Source organism: Anas acuta, chromosome 8 (genome assembly GCF_963932015.1).
Source record: "Anas acuta chromosome 8, bAnaAcu1.1, whole genome shotgun sequence".
In the NCBI taxonomy this organism is placed as follows: Eukaryota; Metazoa; Chordata; class Aves; order Anseriformes; family Anatidae; genus Anas; species Anas acuta.
The window spans coordinates 17581074-17609061 of NC_088986.1; the positions used below are offsets into that span (position 1 = coordinate 17581074).

The following is a 27988-nucleotide window of genomic DNA, read 5'->3' on the forward strand; positions in this document are numbered from 1 at the left end:
CAGTTTGAGATGGTTTTTTTATGAGACAATAGTCACTTTTTAGCCTGTATGGATTGAAATCAATAAACAGAACGAATTTAAGGGTGAGGAATAGTGTACTTGGAAAGAAAGGAAAGACAAATATTTCTGATTTAGTAACATCCTGCTCTGTCAGACCTTTTCCATGGAAGATTTCTCCCTGTAACTTTCTGCCTCTAAAAGTCTGCTCTGTTTACAAACTCACTCACTGCTTATAAACTCAGATTGTGTATTCCACGCAACATGAGATTCTAGCCTAGTTTAAGTAAACCCATGCTCTAGCTTTGAGGCTTTCTTCTTTTAGAAGAAACTGATAGGACCCACAGAGAAATATTGTAATAGCCATTGAATGATGATCGTAGGGTCAAGGCTCCAGAGGAATTCAAGCTATGCATATCTATAGGTGTAAACAGCCAGCAGACCTGCTCCTCCTCGTCCTGCTGTTCAAGGTGTTCAGTAATGCCTGCAGTTGTGCCGAGTAGACAGAGGCTTCTGCAATAAAAACTTTCTCCTACCGATCTCGATAATACTATAAAAATAACATAAACACCATGCAGATTTTATCCTTCGTCTTCCACCTATCATTATTGCCTCATCTGTTATCTCCTTATCTAATCTTGCCGAGGCGATCTGCTCCAGGGCAGACGCGTTCTGCAGCAGAGTGGGGGAGCGGGCAGGCAGGGCTAATTTTTCCGGCACCGACGCCACTCGAGGGAGCCGCCAGGACCCGGCAGCCCTCGCGAGGGAGGTGAACGAGGTGAGAACGAGGCGTAGGCGGAGCCAGCAACGCCCCCTCCCCGGCCGTTCAAAAGCTGCCCCTAGGGAGCGCGAACAACCAGGACGGGCAAACAGCGCGTGGCGCGTCAGAAGGGAGTGGCGCGGCGGTTCGTGCAGGCAGGGCGCGCAGGCAGGGCAGAGCGTTCCCCCCCCCCCCCCCCCCCCCCCCCCCCTCACCGCCCATACGAACACCTCCTCTAACGGCGGTCTACCGCTAGCTCAGCTGCAATGGTCTCCACCAGGCACGGTGCTCTCTCTAGGATGTCTGTTCACATCCAGTCTTGACTGCCCGCTCAAAACTGCGGCAGTTCAGGTCTCCGAGTGCACATGGTAGCCTGTTGCTACCACCTGCGGGGGGCAAAGAGACTGTGTGCGTGAGGTGTGAGCAGGTGGACGACCTGGTCTGCCTCATGGCAGAACTCAAGGAGGAGGTCAAGAGGTTGAGGGATATCAGGGAGCGTGAGCGGGAGAAAGACTTGTGGAGCAACTCCCTGCGCAGCCTGAAGGACAGGTACCAGGGTGAGACACCCCAAATGGGGGTGAGCCCCCTGCCCTGTTGCTGTTGGGCAGAGGGAGGGGACCTAGGATTTGAATGGAAACAGGTCCCTGCTCAACACTGCAGGCGATGCCCCCACTCCTACCGGCCCCACCTTCCCAGGTGCCCTCATGCAACAGGTTTGAGGCCCTGCAGCTTGAGAGACCGGTAGCTGAGGAAGAGGTAGAAAGTCTACCCAGGAGGATGCTTAGGGTGAAGAAGTCGACTCCACGCCTCAGGACTGCATCCACCAGGACAGAAAGAAGGGTGATTGTTGTGGGTGACTCCCTTCTCAGGGGAACAGAGGGACCTATTTGTCAGCCTGACCCTACCCGTAGGGAAGTCTGCTGCCTTCCTGGGGCCAGGGTCAAAGACATTGCCAGAAAGCTTCCCAACCTGGTTCGCCCCTCTGACTATTACCCTCTTTTAATAGTCCAGGCTGACAGTGATGACACTGAAGAGAGAAGCCTGAAGACTATCAAACAGGACTTCAGGGGACTGGGACGGTTAGTGGATGGAGTGGGAGTACAGGTGGTGTTTTCGTCCATCCCTACGGTGGCAGGGAGGGGTACAGAGAGGACACGGAATGCCCATTGGATAAACACATGGCTCAGAGGCTGGTGTCAACACAGAAATTTTGTTTTTTTTGACCATGGAGCACTTTACTTGGCACCCAGCCTGATGACTGCAGACAGGTCCCTATCTCTAAGGGGAAAACAGATCCTAGGCCAGGAGCTGGCAGGGCTCATTGAGAGGGCTTTAAACTAGGTGAGAAGGGGGACAGGGCTGAAACAAGGCTTGTTAGAGCTGTGCCAGGGGGAACAATGGCAAGGCTGGGAGAGAAGGCAATGGCCCGACTGAAGTGCATCTACACTAATGCACGCAGCATGGGTAACAAACAGGAGGAGCTGGAAGCCATCGTGCGGCAGGCAGGCTACGACTTGGTTGCTATCACAGAAACGTGGTGGGACCACTCTCATGACTGGAGTGCTGCAATGTCTGGCTATAGGCTCTTCAGAAGGGACAGGCAGCATGGAAGGGGTGGTGGTGTGGCTCTCTATATCAGAGAGTTTTGAAGTCATGGAGCTTGAGGCTGAGAATGATAAGGTTGAGTCCCTATGGATTAGGATCAACGGGAAGGCCAACAAGGGAAGCATCCTGGTGGGGGTCTGTTATAGACCGCCGAACCAGGATGAGGAGACTGATGAGGAGTTCTACAGGCAGCTGACAAAAGTTGCAAAATCATCAGTGCTTGTTCTTGTTGGGGACTTCAACTTCCCAGACATATCCTGGAAGCACAACACAGCCCAGAGAAAGCAGTCTAGGAGGTTTCTGGAGAGCATGGAAGATTGCTTCCTGACTCAGCTGGTTGGTGAGCCTACCAGGGGAGGTGCCCTGCTAGACCTTCTCTTCACAAACAGAGAAGGACTGGTGGAGGATGTGGTGGTTGGAAACTGTCTTGGGCAGAGTGAACATGAAATGGTAGAGTTCTCTATTCTTGGAGAAGCCAGGAAGGGGACCAGTAAAACCACTGTATTGGACTTCCGGAAGGCTGACTTTGAACTATTCAGGACACTGGTTGGTAGAGTACCTTGGGAGGCGGTTCTGAAGGGCAGAGGAGTCCAGGAGGTCTGGGTGCTCCTCAAGAAGGAAATCTTAATGGTGCAGGAGCGGTCTGTCCCCACTTGCCCAAAGATGAGCCAGCAAAGACTGGCCTGGCTGAACCCACAAGTTGTGGCTTGAGCATAGGAGGAAAAACAGGGTGTACAATCTTTGGAAAAGAGGGCAGGCCACTCGGGAGGACTATAAGGATGTTGTGAGGCAGTGCAGGGACAAAATTTGAAAGGCCAAAGCTCATCTGGAGCTCAATCTGGCAACTGCCATCAAAGACAACAAAAACTGTTTTTTACAAATACATTAATGGAAAACAGAGGACTAAGGAGAATCTCCGGCCTTTACTGGATGCAGGGGGGAACTTAGTTACAGAAGGTGAGGAAAAGGCAGAGGTGCTTAATGCCTTCTTTGCCTCAGTCTCTAGCAGCAAAACCAGTTGCTCTCTGGATACCCAGTACCCTGAACTGGTGGAAGGGGATGGGGAGCAGATTGTCACCCTCACTATCCATGAAGAAATGGCTGGCGACCTGCTACAGCACTTGGATGTACGCAAGTTGATGGGGCCGGATGGGATCCACCCGAGGATACTGAGAGAACTGGCGGAGGAGCTGGCCAAGCCGCTTACTTTCATTTATCAACGGTTCTAGCTATCAGGGGAGGTCCCAGTTGACTGGCGGCTAGCAAATGTGACACCCATCTACAAGAAGGGCTGGAGGGCAGACTCAGGAAACTGTAGGCCTGTCAGTTTGACGTCAGTGCCAGGGAAACTCATGGAGCAGATTATCTTGAGTGTCATCACGTGGCACTTACAGGGCGATCAGGCCCAGTCAGCATGCGTTTATGAAAGGCAGGTCCTGCTTGACGAACCTGATCTCCTTCTATTACAAAGTGACGCACTTGGTGGATGAGGGAAAGGCTGTGGATGTGGTCTACCTTGACTTCAGCAAGGCTTTTGACACTGTTTCCCACAGCATTCTCCTCAAGAAACTGCTCGTGGCTTGGACTGGCATATGCTTTGTTGGGTTAAAAACTGGCTGGGTAGTCGGGCCCAGAGAGTCATGGTGAATGGAGTCAAATCCAGTTGGAGCCTGGTCAGTAGTAGTGTTCCCCAGGGCTCGGTACTGGGGCCGTTCCTCTTTAATATCTTAATCAGTGATCTGGGTGAGGGGATCGAGTGCACCCTCAGGAAGTTCACAGATGACACCAAGTTAGGTGTGTGTGTCAATCTGCTTGAGGGTAGGAAGGCTCTGCAGGAGGATCTGGATAGGCTGGACCCATGGGCTGAGGTCAGTTCTATGAAGTTTAACAAGGCCAAGTGCCAGGTCCTGCACCTGGGGCACAATAACCCCAAGCAGAGCTACAGGCTGGGAGATGAGTGGTTGGAGAGCTGCCAGGCAGAGAAAGACCTGGGAGTATTGGTTGGTAATCATCTAAATGTGAGCCAGCAGTGTGCTCAGGTGGCCAAGAAGGCCAACAGCATCCTGGGTTGCATAAGAAGCAGTGTGGCCAGCAGGTCTAGGGAAGTGATTGTCCCCCTGTACTCGGCTCTGGTGAGGCTGCACCTCGAGTACTGTGTTCAGTTTTGGGCCCCTCGCTACAAGAAGGACATCAAGGTGCTTGAGAGAGTCCAGAGAAGGGTGACAAAGCTGGTGAGGGGTCTGGAGAACAAGTCTTACGAGGAGCAGCTGCGGGAGCTGGATTTGTTCAGCCTGGATGAAAGGAGGCTCAGGGGCAACCTTATCACTCTTTGTAAGTACATTAAAGGAGGCTGTAGAGAGGTGGGGGTTGGTCTGTTCTCCCATGTGCCTGGTGACAGGACCGAGGGAATGGGCTAAAGTTGCGCCAGGGGTGTTTTAGGTTGGATATTGGCAAGAACTTCTTTACTGAGAGGGTTGTGAGGCATTGGAATGGGCTGCCCAGAGAAGTGGTGGAGTCACCATCCCTGGAGGTCTTTAAAAGATGTTTAGATGTTGAACTTAGCGATATGGTTTAGTGGAGGACTTGTTAGTGTTAGGTCAGAGGTTGGACTCAATGATCTTGAGGTCTCTTCCAAGCTAGACAATTCTGTGATTCTCTGTGTGGACATATACAATTTATAAGTCATATTCTTCTCTCTACTTACTTTTAAACCATTCTGTCAACTTTTTAGGTGTTGGAAATGTAGTAAGTCTATATAGACATCAAATGGCTGACGTACGTGTCCATCTGACCCTTACTACAGCAGCATGCTAGATCAGAATTCATTGCAATATTACTGCTACTCACAATACTCAAAGATCACAGAAAAGCCATAGACTAAGACTTTGTCTTAAAAGTAAGCATAAATTCTCTTCAAAATCAACTTTTTTTTTTTTTTTTTTTTTTTTCTCTCCCTAGAATCTAGTTAAATATGGAAATAAATTGTAGCCAGTTCTGGTATGGAAGAAGGTGCATGGTCATTGAAGGAAATGCAGGGAATTGTCCTTTGGTCAGTTACCAGATGGCCCAGAAGAATTAATTGTAACCCCATGCCCTCCCACATTAGGGCTTCTGCCTCCCCTGCATTGTTCTCCTTCCTCATCCCTGCAAGACAGAAAGCCTGGAAGATCATTAGCAAGAGTGTATCCACTACATGGATTTAAAAGTGTTTAAAGTGCTTTTTATGTTCTGTTAATCCACTTACTGAATTATCCCATACAGCACACAGGGAAGATAAACCTGCCCACAAAAGCAGCTTAGTGATGAATTTTTTATGAAAAAAGAGACTCTAAAAAAGAATATTTAAAGGTGCAGCCCCACAGTTCTGGAAATCCTAATTTAACTTTCAGGGTAAGTGACTTGGCTAAAACTCATAGACCAAACCTGCCTCAGAATGGGAAACCAACCTGAACTGATCCTCATTGACTTCCTTAATCTCCAAATAAAAACAAACAAAAGCCCTTCCCATTTAACCTTCTACCAGTCTTCCAAAAAGTATGCTCTTCTAAGTTAGTTTTTAGTGCTGTAGAGAAAAGCACTACAAAGAAGATTCATTTGAGATTTTAAAATATGTTTTGTTTTGTTTTTTCTGTACAGGTAACAGATCAAATGTGTAACAGCCTCAGTTTCCATGCATCACAAAAGTAAATGGAACCCACACAGGTTGATAAAAATCCGACATACTGTCAGATGCTGGTAGCTAAAATTGCATTGACGGGAAAGGAAGGAAAAACGACATTATCATTTTCTACTTGAAGTTCATATAACTAATGCTAAGGAATTAGTGGTCATCATGATCACCTAGCAGTCATTCAACTATAGCAAATACAAATGCTCTAGATGTGGATAACTGCAAATGAAATCAGGTCACAGCAGGTTAGGAAATAATCTCACCATTCATACTTTGCAACCCCATATACATCTTACCAATCCAATTACTTAATTCATAAAAGAAATGAAACAATACAGCCCTACCAAAATGAACGTATCTGTAAAACAAAATACTTGTAGCAGCCAGTCATGACTATCCATATTTTCAAGCTGTGTATGTACCTAATTGGCTTTTGATTTATTCATACTGCCATGTTACAAGATCACAATTAAACAGTTAGAGCTTATTTTTGTTTACTTTTTTATATATTTTTTTTCACCTCATGTAGCTGGCCACTATTAACTGGCACTCAGAGCTGTACTGACTGAAATGATACAAGTGATGAAATCTCCTTTAAAACAAGGATATCAAAATACACTTTACAATGTATATTTGAATGTTTAGCTTGATCTAACTATAAATTATTTAAGTTACGAGTATTTTAGTATTTTTCTTGAAAATCTAGAAAATGAAGTTGATTCTATTTAACTACCCTAACTTCTTTCCTGGGTTCTAAGTATCTACAGGTTTGTACCTTTCATCTTAATCCACAGAGTTTCTGTGTCAAGTGTATAGTCAGCTCCACTAAAGGCTGAATCAAAGCTCTTATTATGACAAAGAAAGGTAATGTACTTCCTCCAGTGTATTACCTTGAATAAACTCCATGAAATCTCAGGGCCTCAGGTTTCTTTTTTCGTATCGTATGCTAATAGCAGGAAATTATTGGCAGTGGGCAGAAGAGCTCAAATACCAGACTAATACTGTAAGTGCGCCCATTTAATACTTGTGTAAATAACTACAGAAACTTTTGCAAAGATCATGCATGTTCCTAGAGCAATAAAAAAGCACTCTTTTATTGATCAGAATTAATGGAAATGTTGCAGTGACATGAAAGCTATTAGAAATGTCCACAATGCAGAAAGATTGAATGAAATTGCTTCTATTGTGATAACATATAAATTACAAAGAAATTCTAGCATAAAAAAGCTATTCAGTCATTGGACTGAGCACAGAAAACATTTGAACCCAGATCTAAACCCATTATTTTTCAGAGATACCTACATTTTTTCTTTAAGTGTCTTAAGCCTAAGTGCTTAAGTTAAGTGCTTAAGTTAAGTGCTTTAACTTAAGTGCTTAAGTTAAGTGCTTTCCTCAGGTGGGATCAGTGTGAATTGTACATATTTGTTATTTTGGGATATTAAAGTTACTTTGGGATTCAAATAATAGCATAAGACAGGAGTAACAAAGCTCCCCGCCTCCATTTAAGTTAGTTTCTGTGTAAAGAGGCAGCCCCCAAGCCCTGAGAGTCAGGCCAACTGAAGTTTCAAAGGGAGTTGCCTTTGGCTCTGAGAGTGCCAAGCAGCCATTTCCAGTAGTCTGAACAGTGAATGGAGAAACGCATAGACCATTAAAACAATGTAATTCTCTTCCATTCATTCTGATGCTTTGCGTAGAATAGATACAATAAATTTGAGACTTGACTAAATTGTTTGATTTCTAGCCAACACCTTAGCAACATTTCCATTCAGCTTAGAGGAAAGCAACATATATTCAGTGCAGAACTGGAAAATTATTTATGACTAAGTGAACTGAATCTCAAAAGTTTTTGGAGAAGAAACACCATCAGTAGTGGATAGTACTGCATAATTTTAGGCTACTGTCACCTAAGTTTTATTTGACAGGAATGAAAATATACTCTGCATTTGCCTACAATGACTTCTTATTGCTATGCAATAACGTCTAATGCCTTCCAGATGCATTCAGGACAATTTGTTCATTTCACTCAGTAATCAAAATGTGTTTTGACTAGTAAGTCTATTTATTTTTTTCTGTAATCATTTTTCTTAATGGGAGTATTTTCCAGATGTTGTGTTAGTCTAGTCATCTGGGACCTCTTCCAATTCATGTGGAAAGTTTGCTGTCATAGGCTGTCATTGGCAGTTTTGTTTAACAAGCAGTCTAATTAGTTAACCCCAGCATAGTTACAAAGAGATATATAAGGCATTTGAACCATCCCTGAGGGCAGACATATTCTCTGTTAGGTAAGTGTAATGCCTCTCTCTACTCTGAGTGAATGCCTCTCTCTACTCAGAGTGTTCTGATCAAAGTGCTCTTCCTCAAAAGGAAAATGATGGTCTGGAAAAAAATACTTTTCCTTTTGAAAGAAGATTTACTTTTATCCTACATTTCCATTGACTTGCTTAAACACTAATATTTTGATGATAGATTATGGTTTATAAAAGTATGCTGCTTAATAATTGTTTTGACAGTTTAATAATTAATTTGACAGTTTAATAATTGTTTTTGACAATTTAAAAATATAATAGATCTATATTTATCAGTATTATAGCCTTAGGGACCAGTGTACTAAACTCCATCAAGGTTAAAATAAAAGGAGTAGACTGTGACTGTAGATTTTACCTAATACAGTTCTGCAAAAAATACTTCCATTATTTGTTAATAGTGAATTTTCCAAGTCCTATTACAAACCTTAACAACTAATCAACTAATAAGCATGAGAGAATTTATGGAATAATTCTAAATTACTAACTTGAATAATATTAATATGAATTTTATGTTGCTATGAAACTCATATTATGTATAAAGATATGCATTTCAAGTTTAATTGGTTCATTATTTAAAAAAAAAATAAATTGCATGTAGTGATGTGAAATTATTCTTTTTAGGGATGATGTCGTACCTGAAAGTAAATATCAGATGGAACGTACTTTGTGTATCCTTGGTGATCCTTTCATTGACCCTGATTCAAGAAGTGTCTTCTCAAGGTACTGTAACATACAAAGTTGAGGGGAGGGTGTCTAGGATATCTGACAAATAGTACGAAAGCTCCAAATGTGTCCTCATAAAAATACTAAATTCTAGAACTTAGTATTTATTTGACTGTCTATGTATTCAGACAGGCATTCTGATTCAGTTTTATCATCACTGATTACTTTCATACCTAAATTTTGGCACAGTGTGGTCCTCTTTTTTTTTTTTTTTTTTTTTTAGGAATAACATAAATATGAATATTATGCAAGATACATATAAGCCTATTTCTTTTTCTGTAGACATAGTCTACAGATCCTGTTGTTCTTAGGTTGACATATTTAACCAAAGTGATTGGCAATATGCTTCAAGGAGAATCTTGAATTATAACACCCGTATACTTTAGTTAGAAATGTTTGAATAGAAGAATGGGCTGAGGGAAAGGAACATGCACACCATGCTAAATTCTTTGCCATTAAATACACTGTTCTTATCACTGCCAAGGCAGTTTTCAGCATTTAGGTGTCTAATACTACAGAATTTATTTTACTCCCAATCTCTGTAGCTGACCTTTGATGAAAGTAGCACCATTATGAAGAAATGAAAGAATCTACAATCTGGCAAATCATGTGCTGTCATGGTTCTCAAGTGGCTCTCATGTCATTACAGTGATAACATGGTGTACCACTTGCTAGTAAATTAAAATTTATTACTGCTTGAGCGTAGAAGCATAACATTTGTCCGTCTGAGCAGCTCATCACAGAGCACAGGTGTCAGGCTTTACCTGCAGGTCAGAGGCGTCTGGTACTGCGCCTTCCACAGCCAGAAGAAACTTCCTGCTAGCTTAACAGAAACCAGACTCATGCCAACAGCAGCTAGAACCATTTGGGCATTTTCCTTACAAGTACCTTCACAACTTCCAAGTCATAAACTTAAAAAAATAAACAGATGAAAAGGCATTCTTTTCTGGATTTATCTATATTTTCTTCCCCCAAGGCAAGAAAGGTGCAGCATACTGAGCACATACCCAGGAATGAAGATGTCTAGCTTCCCTCTACAGCTGTCCTATTACGAGCCCATTAACTCACACCCACTGACTTCTCCATTTACTCCCCAACTCCCCTGTGCTGATGACTTGTTATCAGGGCCCCAGCAGTCCTCTTAAGAATGGTAGCACTTATTATTTGTAAAGAAATGGTAAAAAATGTTATACCTAACTGCTGAAAAAAAAACTATATAGATTAACAGGCTTAATTTTTTGTTATCTTAGGGTCTTCCTTAATACACACATGCAGAATGTGTGCTGTTATAAATTATTGTGTTTGGTGTTGTGTTGTGTTACATGTTATTCCTTGTTATTTTCTTGTTGTTCCTCAGTGTTTCAGCTAATTATCCAAAGTCTGTTTTAGCTTGCTGATTGTTCAGCTTCTTTGTTTGTATTTAGGGGCACTCTACTTGTGGTCCTGCATGTTTCATTTCCAGAAGAAGCTGTTAGTGCGTTACGTTAGCAGAGATTTCACATAGGAGGGGGAGTTGTTCCAGGCAAATATCTGATATGGCAGATATTGAAAACTGACAAAAATGGCCCCAGGGACCTGTATTTATCATAACAATGCTCACCAGTTTAAAAACTAAGCTGGTTTTGATATGAATAACTTTACCAAAAGTACAATTCGGACAGACCTAATCTGTCTGTCGGGTAAGCTGGCGCAGGTGCACTTCTATCACCATGTGTAGGGTCTTAAGACAGAAAATAAATCAGCAAAACAGTATAGTTTTGGCTGATATGTTGCCTAAGTCAAGCCTGAGTCTGTCTGGATGCTAGATGTAGTGCAGCCCCTCTCTCACCCAGAGGGGCCACTGAGCAGCCTGGGGCTGGGCCCTCTCTGCAGGCCACTGGGCGGCACCGGGCCTGCAGCTCCATGGCTCCCAGAGAAGAGACAGCTTTCTTTAGGAGAGGGTGAATCTTCCCACCTTGCCCTTCAGTGTTTCCTTGAGTAGCATTTTGGTTTGGCAACGTTCACACTGGTGTCGTGTGATTTTAGATTTATGGAGCTGTACAGGGAGATGTGGGGAAGGGTATTCTAGAGAGCATGGCTGCCACTGTGATTATAACTGCCAATACTACATGGAGTGCTGCGCTGACTTCAAGAAAGTCTGCACGGTGGGTAAGTTCCCAAACACAGCCAGCTCCTGTCAGCAAAGGCTTCTCCTCCTGCTTGCACCAGTGTCTCTCTGCCGAATGCTTAAATGTTTCTTCCACTTCTCTGCCTCCTTGTTCTCCTCTCATATGTGTGGTTCCCCCCTCTAAAAGCTTCAGTGATAACCTCTCATGGACCATTCAATGAAAATTTTGTATCTGCAGTTTATCACCAAGAAAAGTTTTGCTTTTTGGAAGAGCAGAGCAAAAGGGAGATTTTCCCAGCTGCTTGCTTTCTCCTTCTTTGTGCATTTGTACTGTGTCTGTTTGTCTTTAAAGCAACAAAACTGTTCAAAGCAAATTCAGGAAGGAAGGAAAGTTTCAGGGTTTTCCAGAGAGAAATTCTGGGACAATCCTATTCAAATGTAACAGATATGGAGACTGGACGGTCTAACCCAAAGTCAGAGGGAGTCCTTCCACTGACAGAAATTAACTCTGGGTCATAACCATGTCTGGAGCGTGACAGAAAAGATGACTGGACAAATATTATTTATATGCAATATAAAACTGTATAGTGTAAATAAACACAGGTATTCCAAACTGTTCTACTGAAGAATTTATCAAATATATGATATTCTTATAAATTATCAATATGTCAAAAATACCAGTGATTTAGATAACTGTAGTTTGTTACACTACACTGTAGTTCTAATAAGATTGATGGTGTAAGATAAGACTTCTTAGATGTAGCAATACAGGCTGAGTATTAAAACTCAAAAGCAGCATAACCTAAAATGCTAATTCTTTAAAAAATAAAAACAATTCTCACATAGGCATGTGGAACGAATACACTGGCATCAACAGATTACACCATCTCTACACTGGTCAGAAACTCTTCAAAATCTGCCTACACAGTAATGCTAACTTTGATAGATAATTACTTAATTATAAAATAGGATTTTATGCCCTGAGTGCCAGCAAGACGCTGACTTCAGAGGGACTCATGCACAGTAAAGATACAGGACAATAGATCACATGATAATGCTGGAAATACCAAGTGATAGTTAATTCTCAGCTCAATTCTATGAGATGCTAAGCATCTTAAAAGATATCCACTGCAGGTCTAAACGTACTCCAATTTAGCTATCAACTAAGTACCTATTAAAGATATTACTAAATTTCAAGAAATAGTTTGTAATGCAAACATTTAAGGGCAAACTTAATTCTTGACATATATAGCAAGCATGTTTTGCTCAAGTCTGTAATAGTTGCACACACACTTTCCAAAACAATCTGGTCATTATTTAGTACAAAACAGACATACCGTGGTCACTAAGGTTATCAGATGTTAACCACTAATGTAATATTAAAAACATGGTTATTAGTCATCAGTCAAAACATGGCAGATACTCCTCTAGTATTCATAATTTAAGAACTGTATTAAATGGGGATAAAACCTAAAAAATAGTGACTTTGTGTAACTTTGTAGTAATTCATATAACTAAGTTACAGTATTTGCCTGTGGACACCTGGTACACTTAGTCATAATTTACACAGGCCAATTCTTTTTCAGAAATACTTTGGTAGACTCATCTGTGTTGCTGCAGAGTGGTGCTCCGAAGCACCATCTTTTTGAAAATGTGGCCCAGAATTACTTTCTTACTGAATTCAAAAATTATTGAGATAGCTGCTGTTTGATTAGGGAAATGGCACAGGCTACCCACAGAGGCTGTGGGGGCTCCTCCTTGGGGAGCTTCCAGTGCTGCCTGGACATGGGGCTGGGCACCAGCTGGGGGGGCCCTGGTAGGGCAGGCCTGGGGCGAGGTGACCTCCAGAAGTCCTTACTGGCCTCAGCCAGTCTGGGAGCCCTTCTGTGATGGGGCCTATCTAAAGTGAACTCCGAGGCTGTTTCATTCTACTATGAATTCTAAATGGTCTCACTACATCACCATGGCAAAGTGCTGTTCTGGTTACGTGATTTGATCCAAAACTTGATGTCTCAACTAGTTAAGCAAGTTTTGGATCAGACCAGAGTAACCACCTTGGCAGCTGTTCTTTAAATCAGCTAAAGCAAGCGACTTCACTATAGAAAGGTCCCAATGTTAAATGTGAGCTAGACAAAAATACTAACTCCCTTGTTCTGCCTTAATGTAGCAGTCTCCTGCAAAGGACGTTGCTTTGAAGCCTTTGAAAGAGGAAGAGAATGTGACTGTGATGCAGACTGTGAAAGATACGGCAAATGCTGCCCCGACTATGCAAAACACTGTAAAGAAGGTAAGAAATTTCTGTATCGCAAATTTTTTCCTACATATATTTATAACTTACGTTGCCATAAAATATAAACCACATAGACTTTGTTCTTGGTATGATCCACATTAGTTCTCAGGTGAACCTTTCCATAAAATTCAGCTATGCTACTACACCCACAGCATGACAGCCCAATAAACAGGAACCAGGAGGCAGAGACTACGTAAATGTTTGCTAACAATTCCATACCACAGAGATCCTGCACAACTTATTGGTCTTGTCTAAAATCACCAGCACTCAGCATCAGCTATACATAGCATTAGCTGTACAAAAACAAAGAAAATGAAATGAAACAAAAATCATTTTAGAAATAAATTGGCCATTTTCTGAAGTGTGAACACTGAAGCATATAGGTAGATATACTGACATCCATCACATGATATGAATTCCACAGGGAAAGTTTTATTTTGTCTTAGCCTCTCTGGCACTCCATACCTTAGTTCACTATCAGAACCATTACTCAGAACAATACACATAAGGCCAGGTTTGACACGTGTATTTCCACTCATGCTACTAAAATTATATCAATAATATAATTCAAAGACAGAGGCTGGGCAAAAATGAATGATGCTTTGCAGTAAAAAGTCTAGGTCATATATGGAGAAGTGGTAAGGTAGGTCCAAACTCCCTTAAATTGCCCTGCAACCCACCCAGACGTGTGTAATAGCCAGTCCCTGCACTGGGGATAGCACTACTTGAACCTTCAGACCATTTGCTTGTGGTTGCTGCAATCACTGGAAGCACATGGGCAGATCGCCCAGATCTTTCCCATCTTGAATCCAAAACAGGAAGAGCAGCCCAACATAGAACCCCCTCCTGGGGGGGTGAGGAGGGCCTCCCTGATGAGATGTGGTTGCACGTTCACACTGCAAGTGAGACATTTTAAGAAAGTCCCCATTTAGCCTTCAGGCTGTGAATTCAGTTCACCGAATACTTATACTGCCCCACAGTCAAGTCACTTTTGTTTATCCAGCCCTTCACAGACTAGACAACCTAGAAGGCAGCCAATTTTCAAAGCCTGTCCTTTAGCAGACAGGAAAAGTGTTAGGGATTATCATTTGGTTCAAATTACCAACCACTCCCAGTCCCCAAGCCCTGTATAGCTGCTCGGTTTTGCTATTCAGTTGCATGGTAATTTATACTGAAATAGACTCTGTATTGAGCACTTTTGACTGGATGTCTACAAGATAATGTCTTAAAAGGGTCATGAGCTGAATTTGCTACCTTTGAGGTTGCTTCTTTCAGCTGGACCTACCAGGATGCCACTTGATTTAAATGACGTTATCTACTATTTTATCAGTGATTACATTCCTTCTTCTTTTTCTTCTTGCTTTCTAATCCCTGCTGTGAAACTCCTTCAGTTAGAGCAAGATTCCCAAAAAGGTGTACAAGTGTAACACTGGGACTGCAGTGTACAAAGATGACACTAGAGTACCCTGCTTAGAGCTGCCTGATTGACCAAGTATCTCCTTTTGGCTCAGAAATCCCCTAGGAACTTGTAGCTCTGCCTTCAGGGAATGCATAGACCCATCCTGGCTTGATACCTGGCTCTGTCTCAGCTTTAGGGATGCCCAGAGATCATTGCCATTACATTACATAGCATGACATTAGAAAAGAAAAAAGAAAAATTCTGCTGGAAATCTTAGACACACGTGTGATTTATCTGATGTTTTTCAAAAAAAAACCTCAGAGAACAGTAGCAGTGGCATTCCAGGCTCACGAAATTTCCATTGCACTAGTGCAACCAATTTGGAAGTTCAGCAGTTCAAGATGCATGAACACCCACAGGACATACTTAGCTGTGTCACTTGTTCTTCAGTTCAAGCATAAAGAAATATTATCCAACTGCGCATGGTCTTAGAAAGTTTCTTCTAGGATTTTAGTTTCTTAGTTTTTCTATTAATGTTTGTCAAAACAAACACAAAACCAGACACCCCAAATACACCCTACTCAGTACCCAGTACTTCAGTATTTTTGCTATCTCTGAGTAATTAAGGAACATTTTAAACTTTTTGGAATAATGTAATAACTTAAGGCATGCAGTTACCTTTCACTTTGCTCTGTCTATATATCATGACCACTTTTTTCTGGACAATAGAGCTAAGTTCATCTAGAGATCATTTTTATCTTTCCATTACTCCAAAAGCCCTCTACCCCAGAACATATACAGAGAATTAAGGACTGATCAAATATCCCTACATTGACTCATCTGAAAGCTGATTCAGCTCCCAGAGCGATTTTGTTCAACAATTGCATTTTCTCTCTCTTTCCTAATAAAAACTTCAGGATATCTGTGCAGAATTATCCCATGTCTGAAGAACTACATCATAACTAAATCTTCAAGGGAATATCAAAGATGGTAATACACCATCTCTCAGATACCCACTATAAAAAACACTCACAAGATAGCCCTAAGATATCTGTATTAAGGAAAAAAAAAAAAAAGAAAGAGAGAAATTCTCAGAGTATAAAACTCCACTCAGAATTCTTCTTTTTCCCAGCTGAAAATTCCTGTTAGCTAGGAATGCCTCACCTCACACTTTTGGGAAAAATATTTCTCTGATCTATGACAAACACTTAGGGATCCAAAAGATATTTTTGTCTTTTTTCACAAATAATATTTTAAAGAATATTATAGATGGGGAAAAAAATAAAAGACACGTGGAAAAGGGACACTGAAATTCTGTATCACTTTCTTCTTACACCAAACACCTAAAAACACTCCCATTAACAGATTATTTCATTTCTTTCAGCACACACAGAAAAGACAACACCCAAGACTCCTCCACCAAATAAATCAACATCTAAGAGGTCATCTGCAAATGAAGAAAAGAAGCCAGAGGAAGTAACACAGCCCCATGAAGTTATAGAAGGTAGGAAAGAACACAAATAAAACAGGATGGGTGTTACTTGAAGGAATATTAGAGACCATTTTCCTGCTCTGGAAATAGAAGGGCAATGTGAGACATTACCAGACAGTTACCAAGCTTGGAACCACTCAGTTTATAAACTCATTACCTCACCTAGTTCTCAAGAAAGACTGTACTGATTTTGCAGCACTCACTTCAGACAGATGTTAGATTGCGGTGATGTCTCCCGCGTCTCTATTTGATTTCCACATGTATCTTCAAAAACTACATTACATGCCATTGTCAATTTTGGATAAAATCCATGGCTGGAACAGGAAGGGTGTTGTATTTTGGGACAGTGAAAACTGGCAAAACCAGGCCAGGAAAATCTCCTAACAGGTTTCTCTAGCTTTAATCAAGCCCAGCCTCATGTGCCTTCAGAAAACATGAAGAATTTATTTTTATTTTTCAGAATGGAAAACATGTTGCATTCCTGTGTTCTTTGATATTCTATTCCAGCATTTAAAATGATAATTTGGGAGATCAATGTGAACTTGAAACCTGAAATAACAACAATGAAACAAGGCTAGAAGTCAATACTGGCCAATACTTAAACTCTTTTAGTATTATTATTGCTATTATTATCATCATCATCATCAATAATAATAAATTAATATATTATATATGTATTATTATATATTAATATATTATTATTATTATTATTATTATTATTATTATTATTAGGAATACTTACCTTTCTGCTGTGGTAGTTTCCTTTTACGAAATCAATACAGCAGATCAAATGAAACAAAATTAAGGAAATTCAATCAACAAAATCCCACTGGATTTACAGAATTACATACACTTTGGGAAGGAGGAATACTATTCTGTAATGCTCTGCTTATACTACACTGTTTCTACAATACATTTACACAGGAATTATTCCTCATACTGCAAGATCCTAAGTGTTTCCAGTCTGCTGAGAGAGGCGTTGCATCAGTACATTCATCAGGCCATGACTGTCAGCTCAGATCTTGAAAGATTTTTTCAGAATACTTGTTCAAAAGATGAACAACATGACCCCAAATCACATGATGCTGCACTTGATTTTCTCAGGTTTTCAAGAACCAAGTGTCAGCTCAGTGATAATGGTAGATAGTAAGGAACCATAGAAGTAAGAAGCAAACAAACTAACAAAAAACCTTGAAAACAGAACTAAATGGAAAAATATCACAAAGGTAACACTGAGAGATCAAAAGACTAAATGCAAACATTTAATGTTAGCTTCTGCTGAATATATCTGTAATTTCATTCAAGTTCATGTAACTACATATAAAAGTAGACTCTTAAAGCTGTAAATCACAAAGAGGAAAAATACCAAGGATATAGAGTATGAGATGTATGCATGTGTCTGTACTCAAAAAGTTTGTTTTCCTCCCGTTTCATTAATCCTCTCCTTCAAGTCCAGGTCACAGGTGCAGGCTTTGTTGTAATTACAGCCAAAGGAACAATTCAAAAGTACAAACTGGGAAGGGAAGTGTCCTATTAGAAGAATTATATAAGGTGGTTCCCCTTCCATGAAAAAGATAGAAACACTATGTGGTCTCACATACAAACACTGAATTAAAATCTGCTGTGCTGCGTTCATAGGTGCTACAGGTTAATCAAAGGTATTAGTTAAAACTTAGTGGACTGCTGTGAAGTCCCAGGAAGGCAAAGGAAATATACAGTCCAAGTTAGTCTGGATCTCTAATATATATATCTTTTGGCAGTTACGTAAATCCATAACTGGTATTTATCAAATTGAACTTGGGTTTCCATGTATTTATATAAACACACACACAAAAATTGCAATTTTACACATAAGGCTTTTTCTATTTTTAAGCAAAGACACAAAAACAAGATAACACTCCTATTCAAAAAATAAGAAGCTACTTCTAATCAGCATACTAGAAAAAAAACAAACAATCACCAAAAAACAGGTGTGTGCATTGAAATTAGAATGTCTTAACATGTATTTTTTCTCATAGATATGGGCAGTGAAAAAATGGTGACTAGTCCTCCTCCAACTACAAAACAGCCTGATACAACACCACCAATCAAAGCAACCACAATTAAACCATCTACTCCAAAACCTAGTTTAACACCTACCACAAGTATTACCACAAAACCAACAACTTCCAAAGCTGAGGAGACAACCCCTGAAGACACAGAGGCTCCAACAACTGAGGAATACCCTACCATCACACCCAAAGAGGAAGAGATAACCCCTGAAGCCACGGAGGAACCCCCGACTGATACAGACTCTCCTGTTAGCCCTGAAGCTGAGGAGACAACCCCTGAAGCAACAGAGTCTCCAACAACTCCAAAAGCCGAGGAGACAACCCCTGAAGACACAGAGGCTCCAACGACACCGAAAGCCGAGGAGACAACCCCTGAAGACACTGAGGCTCCAACGACTCCCAAAGATGAGGAGACAACCCCTGAAGCCACTGAAGCTCCAACGACTCCCAAAGCCGAAGAGACAAGCCCCGAAGCCACCGAAGCTCCAACGACTCCCAAAGCCGAAGAGACAAGCCCCGAAGCCACCGAGGCTCCAACGACTCCCAAAGCCGAGGAGACAACCCCCGAAGCCACCGAGGCTCCAACGACTCCCAAAGCCGAGGAGACAAGCCCCGAAGCCACCGAGGCTCCAACGACTCCCAAAGCCGAGGAGACAAGCCCCGAAGCCACCGAGGCTCCAACGACTCCCAAAGCCGAGGAGACAAGCCCCGAAGCCACCGAGGCTCCAACGACTCCCAAAGCCGAGGAGACAAGCCCCGAAGCCACCGAGGCTCCAACGACTCCCAAAGCCGAGGAGACAACCCCCGAAGCCACCGAGGCTCCAACGACTCCCAAAGCCGAGGAGACAACCCCCGAAGCCACCGAGGCTCCAACGACTCCCAAAGCCGAAGAGACAACCCCCGAAGCCACCGAGGCTCCAACGACTCCCAAAGCCGAGGAGACAAGCCCCAAAGCCACCGAGGCTCCAACGACTCCCAAAGCCGAGGAGACAAGCCCCGAAGCCACCGAGGCTCCAACGACTCCCAAAGCCGAGGAGACAAGCCCCGAAGCCACCGAGGCTCCAACGACTCCCAAAGCCGAGGAGACAAGCCCCGAAGCCACCGAGGCTCCAACGACTCCCAAAGCCGAGGAGACAAGCCCCGAAGCCACCGAGGCTCCAACGACTCCCAAAGCCGAGGAGACAAGCCCCGAAGCCACCGAGGCTCCAACGACTCCCAAAGCCGAGGAGACAACCCCCGCAGCCACCGAGGCTCCAACGACTCCCAAAGCCGAGGAGACAACCCCCGCAGCCACCGAGGCTCCAACGACTCCCAAAGCCGAGGAGACAAGCCCCGAAGCCACCGAGGCTCCAACGACTCCCAAAGCCGAGGAGACAAGCCCCGAAGCCACCGAGGCTCCAACGACTCCCAAAGCCGAGGAGACAAGCCCCGAAGCCACCGAGGCTCCAACGACTCCCAAAGCCGAGGAGACAAGCCCCGAAGCCACCGAGGCTCCAACGACTCCCAAAGCCGAGGAGACAAGCCCCGAAGCCACCGAGGCTCCAACGACTCCCAAAGCCGAGGAGACAAGCCCCGAAGCCACCGAGGCTCCAACGACTCCCAAAGCCGAGGAGACAAGCCCCGAAGCCACCGAGGCTCCAACGACTCCCAAAGCCGAGGAGACAAGCCCCGAAGCCACCGAGGCTCCAACGACTCCCAAAGCCGAGGAGACAAGCCCCGAAGCCACCGAGGCTCCAACGACTCCCAAAGCCGAGGAGACAAGCCCCGAAGCCACCGAGGCTCCAACGACTCCCAAAGCCGAGGAGACAAGCCCCGAAGCCACCGAGGCTCCAACGACTCCCAAAGCCGAGGAGACAAGCCCCGAAGCCACCGAGGCTCCAACGACTCCCAAAGCCGAGGAGACAAGCCCCGAAGCCACCGAGGCTCCAACGACTCCCAAAGCCGAGGAGACAAGCCCCGAAGCCACCGAGGCTCCAACGACTCCCAAAGCCGAGGAGACAAGCCCCGAAGCCACCGAGGCTCCAACGACTCCCAAAGCCGAGGAGACAAGCCCCGAAGCCACCGAGGCTCCAACGACTCCCAAAGCCGAGGAGACAAGCCCCGAAGCCACCGAGGCTCCAACGACTCCCAAAGCTGAGGAGACAAGCCCCGAAGCCACCGAGGCTCCGACTCCCAAAGCCGAGGAGACAACCCCTGAAGCCACAGAGGCTCCAACGACTCCTGAAGCCACTGACGCTCTAACGTCTCCCAAAGCTGAGGAGATAACCCCTAAAGCTGAGGAGACAATCCCTGAAGCCCCTGAGGCTCCAATGACTCCCAAAGCTGAAGAGACAACACTGAAAGCCACCGATGCTCCAACGACCCCCAAAGCCGAGGAAATGATCCCAAAAGTTACCAAGGCTCCAGTGACCCCCAAAGCCACGGAGGCTCCAACAACCAAGGCTGACTCTTCCACCACCCCTAAAGCCACTGAGGCTCCAACGACCCTCAAAGCTGCGAAGAAAACCCCAAAAGCTACCAAGGCACCAAAAACTGAGGCTGAGTCTCCCACCACCCCTAAAGCAAAAGAGACAACTCTTAGGGCCACAGAGGCACCAACAACCAAGGCAGGCTCTCCCACCATCCCTGAAGTTGAATTCACTACCCCTGCTCTCCTCAACAGTAAATCAGACACAACTACTTCAGGTGAGAAGTCTGCAACTACACCTGTTAAAAATGACAAAACAACAACTAAACCTGTAACAACTCCTGTAACCAAAGAGACAACAACTAGAAAGGAAACAACCACAGTGAACAAAGAGATAACAACACCCAAGAAAGACAAAACTACTCTACTTAAAGACATTTTAACAGCAGGTAGGAAAGACACAACCACTGTAACCAAGAAGCCTACCATGGCTGATGACTCTCCTGAAGGTACAGACAATATTCCAAGTATAACTCCTGCAGCCAAACAAGTTGTAACTACAGCAGCTGAATTAGAAGCAACTACTGTAGACAAAAAGACTGCAGTGGCTACAGAAAAAGAAGCAATCCCGGCTAGAGAAGACAAAACTCCCAAACCGAGAGAGATTTTAGCACCAACAGTTAAGGAAGAAGAACGTCCAGTGGGTACTGTGATTGTAACAACACCAGCAGCTACAACTCCCATGCGCAAGCCCACCATGCTGCCAACAACTGCCAAAACAGATTCAGCTCCTAAAACCAGGGAGATTGTGACAACAACTAAAAGTGATACAACTACAGAGAATAAACAGACTGTAGCAGCAGCACCTAATGAGTGTGTAATTACCACTAAAGAAACAACAACAGCTGGTAAAAAAGAGATAACTACCCTCACTGATGAAATTAGCTACACAACTGAAAAAGAAATAGAAGATGCCACTGAAAAGGCCCCTAGTTTTGACAAGAAAGAGGAAACTACAGTTACCAGAGAGAGAACTACAACAGATAAAAAAGATACAATAGAAGAAATGTTTATTGTTTCTAGAGGGACATCCAAGCCAGATATACATTTCCAGGAGGTTACTGACACACGTGATGAGCCTCATCCAGCCAACCCTGAAACCATGCCAGTAAAAGAAGAGCCTGATATAAACAAGCCTTTAATACAAACTGTGGACTTGCCAGTTCTACCTGGAGAAACACAAGGTAAGTGTATTCCAGTAGGTACAAAAACTGGGAGCACAACAAAACCTCAAGTGAAGGATGTGCAAGACCTTTCTATCCAGTGTCAGAAGGAGGCACACCTATCTCAGTGGTTAACTGTGACTGTGGTGATGCAGCTGTCAGCATCTTGAACACTGGTACCTTAATTTTCAGTTGTATTGTTACTGAAATTCTCCACCTCATTTATAGCATGATCTCATTTCAGCAATTGGTCCTGCTGAAAAATATTTGCTGTAAATACCGTGGTAGATGCAGACAAAAACAACAGAAAAAGGAAAAACAAGTTAAATTTCTAAGTCTCATGGAAACACTGTTAGAGCATCAGGCTGAATACCCACTATTAGTTATAGTACCTAACCTGAGATTTTGTAGGCTCATAAGAAAAACAAGAAAGCTTTTCCTTATATTCTTTCTCTGTGATTTTTGCCACATGTCCTATTTTTCATGTCCTCACTGTTGATTATATATTAAGATACAGCCCATGAGGTTCTTGGGCATTTTTTCATTCATGTTTTGACAGATGATTTGCAAAAACAAAGAAGGGGTCTTCTAGGTTGAAAATATTTGTATTTTTGTCTGAAACATATCCTTCCTTTACATTCAACCTAAAATAAATGTAAATCCATTAAGAATGAAGGAGGGGAAACCTACAGAAGCTTGGAGAAAAGAGTAAACATCCATAAGCATGAAGAAATTAAGTATGAGACAGCATATGATGCATTTATAGATATTTTTATGAATTACGTAAGGTAAACAATAAATGACTAGCTGTACCTAGTTATATAATCAGCTAGTCTTATGCTTCTCAGAACAAATCATGAGAGTTAAACTTTTTAACAATATATCTTGAATAATTAAACTGTTTGTATGAAAAAACCTCAGACAGATCTGAGGAGAGCCCTGAACACCATCCTACACACAAAAATCCCATTTAAATCCGGCCAATGCTGCTTCAAGTGGGCAGGGGGAGGCAATGCCCTTTTTTGTTTAAAAACAAACAAAAACTAATCTGAACTATGCTATTTTGCAGTGGGCAAGACCGACGAGAAGGACCTGTGCAGCGGGAAGCCGGCGGACAGTATGGTAGCCCTACCCAATGGCACCCTGGCTGTCTTCCGAGGTATGTTGGTCCCGCAGCCCTCTGCCCCGGCCTTCACTGGTCCTGGCCTGCCTCCCTGGCTGCCACATTGCCACCTCAGGGTGGAGGCGTGAGGAGCAGGGTCCTCAGGGAGGACTGTGAGGAGAGGCAACACAGGGGCGTCCTGCTTTCTAATGCTTTTCTCCGCTTTTCTCCCCATGTCTGTCTGTCCGCCTACGTGTCTCACCATGCGGGCTGCTGTCCACTCCCACCTGCAGGTCACTACTACTGGCTGCTGAATGGCAGGAGCCCGCCGACCACCAACCCCCGCCGGATCAGCGAAGGCTGGGGCATCCCATCCCCCATCGACACCGTCTTCTCCCGGTGCAACTGCGATGGGAAGACCTTCTTCATCAAGGTGGGGAAGTGCAGATAGGCTTTGAAATGTCGTCCTGCTGCACAGCAGCTCAGTGCAGCCCTGTGCTCCAAGGCCACATTGCTCATTTTATAGAATAAGCAGCATTTTCACACTTAGAATTGAGTGGGTAAACTGAACATATTCCTTCTCCAGCCCCACCTCCACTGACTTGGCATTGTGCTTCTCAAATAGACTTAATCCAGTGTTTTTTCCCCGTAATTGGTTACTGACCGACTAACTGATCATTATCAGTATGAGCAAGTTAAAAAAAAAAACCCACAACAAACAAAACCTTTAAAATCTGATTATTACTTTGTTTAGTAACCATTATTACAGTTCATTTCCAAGATTTTTCCCGTACTCAAAGGCACAGTTAGAAGACTGCAGAAATTTTGTGATGTTGTAATAGCTTGTTTTTGTGGACATAGGAATACTTGCAGCCAGTTCTACATGGTAGTTATCAAAATGCTAGCATTACCATTAATTCTAATGTCTGTATTGAAGCTCAGTTACCATGAATGAATTTCTTCTGAAGCTCGTCTTTTGCTTAAACCACTAGGGTAACCTATACTGGCGTTTCACTAATGGCGTGATGGACAAAGGCTATCCCAAACCTCTTGCAAATGGATTTGCAGGGTTAAATGGGAAAATGGTAGCAGCACTCCCTGTGGCAAGATACAACAGCAGACCAGAATCAGTTTATTTTATCAAAAGAGGTATGTACTGTAGCTCACAGACGATCAAAAGTTGCTTGAATTGCATTAGTGAGGAATAAAACACTGTTTCTCTTGACTGTTTTTTGTTGTCTGTTTTGAACAAAATATGTCTAAGTGATGTAAGAGGACACTAGGTAGTCAAACCATAGCCTGAGGCTTTAAAAAAATGTATTAGAATGTTTAAGCGCTTTTTAAAATTAGACCAGACCACAAGGGACATAATCTTTGCAAACAAATATTGAGGTAAGTTTTATCTGGTGGTATTTTTTTTTTCCAATCTCAAATTAATCTGAGATGGAAAGACTTTAAATAAGCTTATTAGTTCAGAACTATGCATGGAAGTCTCCTTCTGTTCTATTTCTCATTTCATGCTTAAAGTGAATGTAATTTCCTTACCTAATATGAATGATGCACTGCCAACATAAGAATGATCTAAATCAAAAAAAACTGAGGTTAATGAAATGCAAATCTTTTTTCTGGACTCTAGCCTTCCTCTTGTGTACCCCAAAGCTATGGTCTTAGCCTCCTCTTTGATAAATAGGTGTGACAGCAGTAAAAGCAGTTCCACTGGAATTGTACTTACTGTAGGAAATTTAATGAGGCTGGAGGAGTTATTGCTACATTTAGAAGCATATATTGGATTTAGAGAGCAACGCTTTTCCATTGCAAGATGTAGGAATGCATAGAAAATGGTGCAGGTTGCAACAGCATTAGACAGCTGTAGATGTATTAAAATGATGCTATTGACTTTCTGCCTGTGATATTGATGATACTGTGATCTCTGATTTAGCTTTTATTTTTTATTTTTTAATTACACTAATGTCTCTTTTAGATGGTAACATGCAACAGTATGTATACAGACAAGAGCCAGCCAAGAAGTGCCAAAGGAAAGCCCGCATTACCATAAGATACCCAGCTTTTGTCCCAAGACTTGTAATAAGGAGACGCTTTCAACGTGCAGTAGGATTGCCAACCGTTATTCAGACTGTCAGAATCAATCCATATCCATCCGGTATCTTATGTTTATTAAGTTTCTTTTATACAATTATTTTAATCTGAGTAGTCTCTGAATAACAACTTTGTTACAGTTTTATTTCCTAACACAGTACTTTACTGTTTTTCAATCTGATGATTCTTGCTTGCTGTAGATTGTATAAACAGATGACAGATTTTGTCAGTCATGCTGTAACACTTTCTAAATGTGACACTTTGTTTTGTTTGCAGGAGTTCTGCGTAAAGAAGTAAAAATGACTGCCTACTGGAGAGGACTCCCCAAAGTAATTCATTCAACTATATCAGTACCCAACTACAATAAGCCAGACGGCTATGATTATTACGCCTTCTCTTACAGTAAGTTTGAGCTAATGCAAGTTACTCTGTATTCCAAAATGCTCAGTGATAGGAAAGAAAGAAGCCCATGTACCTATGAGTGTTCTACAGCACAAAGTTACCACGTACTTATGAGTCTGCAAAGCTAATTTTGAGCAAGCACTATTAAGCAGTTCTGAGAAATAAACCATTGCCTGTAACAGAGATATTTCTGTTCAAAATCGAGTTACAGGACAGCTAGTAGCAGAGAGGTACAATCATTCAGAATAGCCCTTCATGGAATGCATTGCCATAAGAGTACAGGTTTATAAAATGACAAAAAAAACCTGACAACTAAATACACAATCGTATTAATGATAAAATGAGATCCTTGGACCATTATACATAAAAAGATTTTTCACTAGCTTCTACAGAACTACGTTTCTGACAAAACAACAATAAAAATACAGGGAGGAACACAAAACATTTAGTTTCCCAGGAAATAACTATTTCTAATTCAGTGTTAGGTAGATCCTTTCCCTCTCACCAGGCTCATCTAAAAGCATTTGTCAGAATTTTCTTGATTATTCAGGGGGGAAAAAAAGCTCAAATACTAGACTATTCAAATACAGGATACTAAAGTAAGTCTCTGCCAGTATGATAACTGTATAACCTTCACATCGGCTACTTCACACTCATGGACCACAGAGTTCTCATGTTTACAGTAGTGCAGGATTATTTTTAGTTTGATTTCCAAATACTTAAACATATTTCTGTGTTGTAGCAGTACAAGTGTAACTCTTCTGTACTCCCTCTTCTTGCAGCAGATTTATTTATTAGCAGCATTGTAAAACTAAGCTGAACACAAAGAAGAACAGATCAAACAGTTGAGGCCAAAAATGGATTTTTATAGCCTCTCAATTCCATATATACATGTGAAATGAAAATCTGCTATTAATCCCTAAATGTAATTAAAAGGCAGGCTTTAATTTCAAGATTCTTTCTGTATACTAAATGTAGCTTCTGGAATTTAATTTTGACATATCTTCATTTCAGATCGGTACTACAGTTTGGATGTGGGCAAAAGAATAGCAAGACCTGTTACCGCTCTCACAGGAAAGACTGTATCCAAAGACTGGTATAACTGTCCTGAAAAGTGATGCAGAGCAGAGGATTTTTTAAAAAAAAAAGATGCCATTTGAATGTTGACAGTTTGTCTGATTTTATTAATAAAGACATTGAAGTGTGTGCACACAAAACTAAGTATAAAATGCTGCTTTAAGCTCTGGCTTCATTACACTAAAGCAACCACGGGCAAACTGGCACATTTGTATACACAGCTGTAATTACTTCACAGATCATTTAACTAATATTGCCTCTGTTCAGGCCTCCTCTGCCTCCCATTGCATGAGTTACACCTGTGTTGGGAAAGAAAACAAATGCATTAAGAGAAATCCTTCTTACCCTTTTAATCAAATATTAGTACAAATGATATTCATCCTTCTGTAAAGAATTTCTACTGCAGTGGAACACTTCCCTTCTGTTAAAATTCAATCTCCTTACTCCCCTAGATCCTAGTGATACAGATAGCCTATGGTTCTGTCATTTAAGGGAATGTTGTTGACTTGTGATCCTGTCTCAGGCTCTATGCCAAAAGAACAAGTACAGGGCTCACGTCATATTTGAAATGAGTTAGCCCCCTCAATAAAGAAATGGTGATAGAGCATAGTGGAAATCTATCCTAGGTCATCTTCCTCATTACTTTTTCTTTCACTTTTTAGTTTAACAACTACACTATATTTCAATACTCATGTCAAATCTTATGGAATGTTAAAATAATGCTAAACTGAATACAATTAATATAAAGATTTTTCTGAATACAGGAATTGCAAACAATTTATTTTCCTGGTTTAACACTACATTGATTAAAAAAGCAACTGTAATGCTTACTTAAATTCCTTTTAAAAAACAAACAAATAAAAATAAAATCAGCATAAGACATGGTGAGATAACTGGAACTTCTTGTGTGCCAAGCAGGAAACTGATATATAATCTTAAAAACAGATTTATAATCTTATATTCTACTATTAATTTTTAAAGCTTCTTTTAAAATTTTGGTAAGGTCTACAGTGCCATTCACTTTCTCTCCACTGATAAAGCAAGTGCCACAGGAAAAGTTTGCCTATTATAAAAATGCTCAGAATAATATACTAAAAAAAAACAACAAAAAAAAAAAAACAGAGTTTTTAGGGCAACATACTGAAAGCTAGGGCAGGGTTGCTGTATTATTCAGTGTCTTACAAGCAAACACAAGCATATAAAGTACTGCATATATGGTCAGCAAAGAAGAAAGCAATAAAAACTGGTTTGAAAGAGAAAAGGAGCCTGAATTTGAGCAA

The 27988-nt window shown here is 42.2% G+C and overlaps 2 protein-coding genes across 5 annotated transcripts in view; one reads left to right on the forward strand and one right to left on the reverse strand.

Moving 5' to 3' along the window:
• The first annotated feature begins 7435 nt into the window (after positions 1-7435).
• PRG4 (proteoglycan 4) lies at positions 7436-26848 on the forward strand. The gene is made up of 10 exons (XM_068690775.1): positions 7436-9058; positions 13336-13455; positions 16242-16361; positions 18368-22051; positions 23100-23189; positions 23426-23565; positions 24125-24281; positions 25114-25293; positions 25506-25631; positions 26646-26848. Exons 1-10 carry the CDS (start codon positions 8962-8964, stop codon positions 26747-26749), a joined length of 4818 nt encoding a protein of 1605 aa, XP_068546876.1. The 5' UTR covers positions 7436-8961; the 3' UTR covers positions 26750-26848.
• Positions 26774-27988, reverse strand: part of TPR (translocated promoter region, nuclear basket protein) — a 43615-nt gene continuing 42400 nt past the window's right edge. For all 4 annotated transcript variants that reach the window (XM_068690657.1, XM_068690659.1, XM_068690658.1 and 1 more), the window contains exon 51: positions 26774-27007. In XM_068690657.1, coding sequence (XP_068546758.1) covers positions 26952-27007 — 56 coding nt within the window. In that variant the 3' untranslated portion in view covers positions 26774-26951. The remainder of the gene's footprint in view (positions 27008-27988) is intronic.